The 4,275-nt window shown below is 41.6% G+C and overlaps 1 protein-coding gene and 1 non-coding gene across 2 annotated transcripts; one reads left to right on the top strand and one right to left on the bottom strand.

Annotated features, from left to right (window-relative positions):
- Window positions 1-2,081: 2,081 nt before the first annotated feature.
- Window positions 2,082-2,188, bottom strand: LOC141597910 (small nucleolar RNA R71). The gene has a single exon (XR_012523120.1). It is a non-coding gene; the product is annotated as a small nucleolar RNA R71 (small nucleolar RNA).
- Window positions 2,189-3,660: 1,472 nt separating this feature from the next.
- LOC141595449 (uncharacterized) lies at window positions 3,661-3,963 on the top strand. The gene has a single exon (XM_074415418.1). The coding sequence runs from the start codon at window positions 3,661-3,663 to the stop codon at window positions 3,961-3,963; it is 303 nt and encodes a 100-aa protein (XP_074271519.1).
- The last annotated feature ends 312 nt before the right edge of the window (window positions 3,964-4,275 follow it).

Here is a 4,275-nt window from a genome sequence, read left to right as displayed (position 1 = left end):
TACCCGGCTAAGAGAACAAGGGGATGAAATAAATCAAGTAAAGTTACAGAACTCCCAGCCGGTCATAAGACCGGCAGCCGGCTACCCGGCTAGGAGAACATAAAGGAGCTTGAAAGTCAACAAGAACAAGAGGAAGTCAAGGCACTCCCAGCCGGCAGACCACCGGCAGCCGGCCAACCGGCTGAAAACACCTGATGACTTTGAAAATGAAATATTCTTCCAGGAAACTCCCTGCCGGTCATAAGACCGGCAGCCGGCTACCCGGCTGGGAGTACACCTCCACATTTTGAAGCCCATTTGTAACTTAACCCTAATTACGGTGCAACCTATAAATACCCCCTCCCTTAATCATTTGTATACAATACCCTAGATCTGAAATGACTCTCTTAATTATATGCAAGCCCTTAATCAAAACTTCAATCTTTCCCTAATTAATCTTTAGTTACTTGTTATTATAGTTTAGAAATAGTTTTGTTGGATTGTTTACATATTAGTATTAGGTTGTAACTTGGAGATTAGTGAAGATTGTTCTTCCATTAATCAAAGATTGCAACTTGTCTTCATTATTGGTATAATTCTTCCCTTATTGTTGTTTACCTTTCATTTGTTTACATATTCAAGTTATTTAGTTGCCCTATCTTCATATTATGTCTCTTCTTGGTTGTTACATGTCAAAGCATCAATCTTTTGTATTTGTTATCATAACTATGTGTGAGTAGTAATCTACTAGGATGGAGAGGGATCTCATATGGATTTATGAGGGTAGATTATAGCATGGAATGATTATAATTCTTGAGTTTATGCCTTTCAATTTTATTATGCATGCTAGGTGTTTGTGATAATGCTTGAATGAGGATTTAAGTGCTTTCACTATCTATCCTTGCTTGTTAAGTGAGAACTTGGCTAGTAAGTAGGATTAGCATGATAAAATTGTAGTTGAGTTGATTAGGTGAGGGCTTAATCGATCTTAACTTAGGGATTAGTCTCATATCGAGAGATAGAGTCTTTTGCTTCCGAATTTATCATCCTATGCATGTCTTCCCTTAACCATATGAGTGAACCCAATATCCTAGTCTCTTAATTATTGTTAATCACTCATTTCCTTTTTAGTTGAATTAAACTAGTAGTTAAATAGCCAATCCTAGTGCTATAGATATCGTCTCTTGGGTTCGACCCTCACATACTCGCAACACCCTCGTGCACTTGTGAGACAAATAAAATAAACACCAAGTTTTTGGTGCCGTTGCCGGGGATGGTAACATTGGATATGATTGTTTGTTTACATCTAGGCTTAGTTCTCTTATTTTGTTGCTTGTTTATCTTCCCCTTTTGTCCTAGTGCAACTTTTGCATTAGGACTATTTGACTTTTGTTAAGTGCATGAATAAGTGCTACATCGGACCTCTTTTCCCACTTCATCACGAGATCGAGAAGACATTCCGAGCAAGAAAAAGATTAGCTCTTTCGGCAATTCAAGGATCTCCACCCATTTTTAACCCACCAATCAACCAAAGTTCCACAATAGATAACCTAAACCAACCACCCTCTTCCTCCACCCTATCACCCCTTCACATTCCACACAATCCTCCACCACAAAACTCTACCACAAAACTCTCCCATAGACTCACCACAAAGTTCACCAACATATTAATTACATTCCAACCATACAAACGAACCCGACTCTCCACGAGACAATCTCATAAACGAAGACATGGCGGACCAACCCATGGGCTATTACAATAGACCGGACCCCAACCGTGCATGTTCGGCTATCAACTATGGAGCCCTTGCTCCCAATACATTTGAACTCCGGCATCATGTAATCAACTACATGCAACAAACACTTTCCATGGTATGAAGAATGAGGATGCACACCAACATCTTACCTCCTTTAAAGAGAAAGCAGGTTCCATTAAGCATAACGGTGTGACGGAGGAGCAAATTCTCTTGATGCTCTTTCCCATCACCTTGAAAGACAATGCTAAGAAGTGGTTGAACTCTCATGAGCCGGGTACGTTCACTACTTGGGAAGCTCTATCCAAGGCCTTCATCAACAAATTCTACCCACCTTCTAAGACCGCAAGAATTCGCCATGAGATTCAAACTTTTAAGCAAAAATCCTTGGAAACTCTAAGTGAAGCTTGGGAACGTTTTAGGGATCTCCTAGCATCTTGTCCACACCATGGTATCCCGAAATGGATGACCACCCAAACCTTTTTCCAAACTCTTGAGCAAAGGTTTCGGGACATGATCGTGGCGGCGTCCGGTGGAAATTTTGATGGAATGAATAACGCTCAAATCACGGAAATGATTCAAAATATTTCCGAGATGGAGAGTAGTTATGCTAGAGATGTGGACTACAAAAGTGAAGGACCTTCCAAGATAGAGATGGAGGATAAGGCGAAATTGGATACCTTGACAAAAGAATTTGAGGAATTCAAATTGGCAAAGAAGCAAGGGGAATCGAAGCGTGCTAATGAGGGTGGACCTAGTCACTCCAAGGTCTATTATGTCCAAGAACCAAGGTCTCCACCTATGCACTATCCTCCTCAAATGTTTTGTGATTATTGTGGCGGTGTGGGGCACACCATTGAGTATTGCTCATCTATACCGGAAGATGACCAACAACAAGAGTGTTTCGCTCTCCAAGGGCAAGGTGCACCTAGAGTCTCCTACCAACGTCACGAGACCCTTTAACGTGCCTTTCCTAATCAAGACCCGAAACTTTCATATGCGGGACAACCGTTGGATCCCAAATATCAACAACCTCAATATATGTCTCCACCCAAACCCGACCACTCTCAGCAATATCACCAAAACCAAGGCCAAAGCTCCAACTACCGAGGCCAAAGACACCATGACAATCCAAATTACATCCCACCCCATCAAAGAGACAACTACCGCAACCAAAACCAAAATCCTCCATACTAACAACAAGGATACCAACAACAAGGGTATCAACAACAACAAAACTTCAACCAACCTTCACAAAATCAACAATACATAGAACCACCCAATCCCAAATCTTCCCTTGAGAAATTGCTAAGGGACATGGATGCCAAAGTGGATAATCAATTCAAAGCATTGAAGACCGAATTATCAAATGTCCAAGAACATCAAAGGACATTTGATTCATATATGGCAAACCAAAACCCTTCTTCTTCTTAAAGGGTTCCTCACTCATTGCCTCCTCAAGGCTCCCATCCTAGAGATGGACCAACACCACATCAACAAGCACATGTGGTGACCTTGAGGAGTGGGAAAGACTTGGAGGATCCCTACAAGGACTATAAAGCCAAGAGAAAGAGAGATGTGATGAGAGTTGGTGAGGATAGTCCACCTCCCTCACCATCAAGCCGGGTTGACCATACCAAGAAAGGGAAATTGGGTGACTATGTTGAAGATGATGACAATTTTGTGTTGGAAGAGATAGTGGTTGAAAGAGACCAAGAAAGAGTGGTTGAAAGAGACCAAGAAAGAGGTGAAGAAACAAGTGAAGAAGCTAACACTAAGCAAGCCTCATCCCCCAAAAAGACATAACCCTCTAATCCCATTTTCTAATAGAAGTAGAGCCATGAATGAGGAGAGGAAGTTCTCTAAATTCGTGGACATGTTGAAAAATCTTCAGGTTTCATTACCTTTCACCGAGGTAGTGACATAAATGCCGCTCTACACAAAATTCATAAAGGATGTTTTGACCAAGAAGAGAAGCATTGGAGGAGATGGTGTAGTCCCTCTTAGAGGAGAATTTAGTGCAATTTTACTCAATCCCATGCCGGAGAAATTACAAGATCCGGGTAATTTTTCCATTCCGTGCATGGTGGATAATGTGAACATCAAGAGGGCACTTTGTGATCTTGGTGCAAGTGTTAGCATCTTGCCTCTTCCCATTGTAAAGAAAGTTGGGCTACATGACATGATTCCCACCTCCATGACACTACAACTTGCGAATAGATCGGTATAAAGACCGATGGGTGTGATTGAGGATGTGCCGGTCAAAGTTGGCAACTTCTATATTCTGGCGGATTTCGTTGTACTTGATATTCCGGAAGATCAACAAAAACCAATCATTCTTGGAAGACCTTTCCTAGCAACCGGAGATGTTAACATTAGTGTCAAAGAGGGGAAGCTCACCTTCAAGGTGGGAGGCAATGTTGTTGAATTTTCTTTAACCGGGGCAATGTCACAACCAATGTTTGAGAGTGTCTATGCGGTAGACATGCTAGAATAATTGATTGAAGATATAAAGGATAAATGCTTGGGGGAGCATTTACAA

Source organism: Silene latifolia, chromosome 8, assembly GCF_048544455.1.
Source record: "Silene latifolia isolate original U9 population chromosome 8, ASM4854445v1, whole genome shotgun sequence".
Lineage (NCBI taxonomy): Eukaryota > Viridiplantae > Streptophyta > Magnoliopsida > Caryophyllales > Caryophyllaceae > Silene > Silene latifolia.
Note: the sequence above shows the minus strand (reverse complement) of the source record. Positions and strands in the feature narration are given on the sequence as shown.

Coding starts and splice junctions, on each gene's coding strand:
- LOC141595449 (XM_074415418.1), top strand. CDS start 3,661: ATGCCGCTCTACACAAAATTCATAAAGGATGTTTTGACCAAGAAGAGA.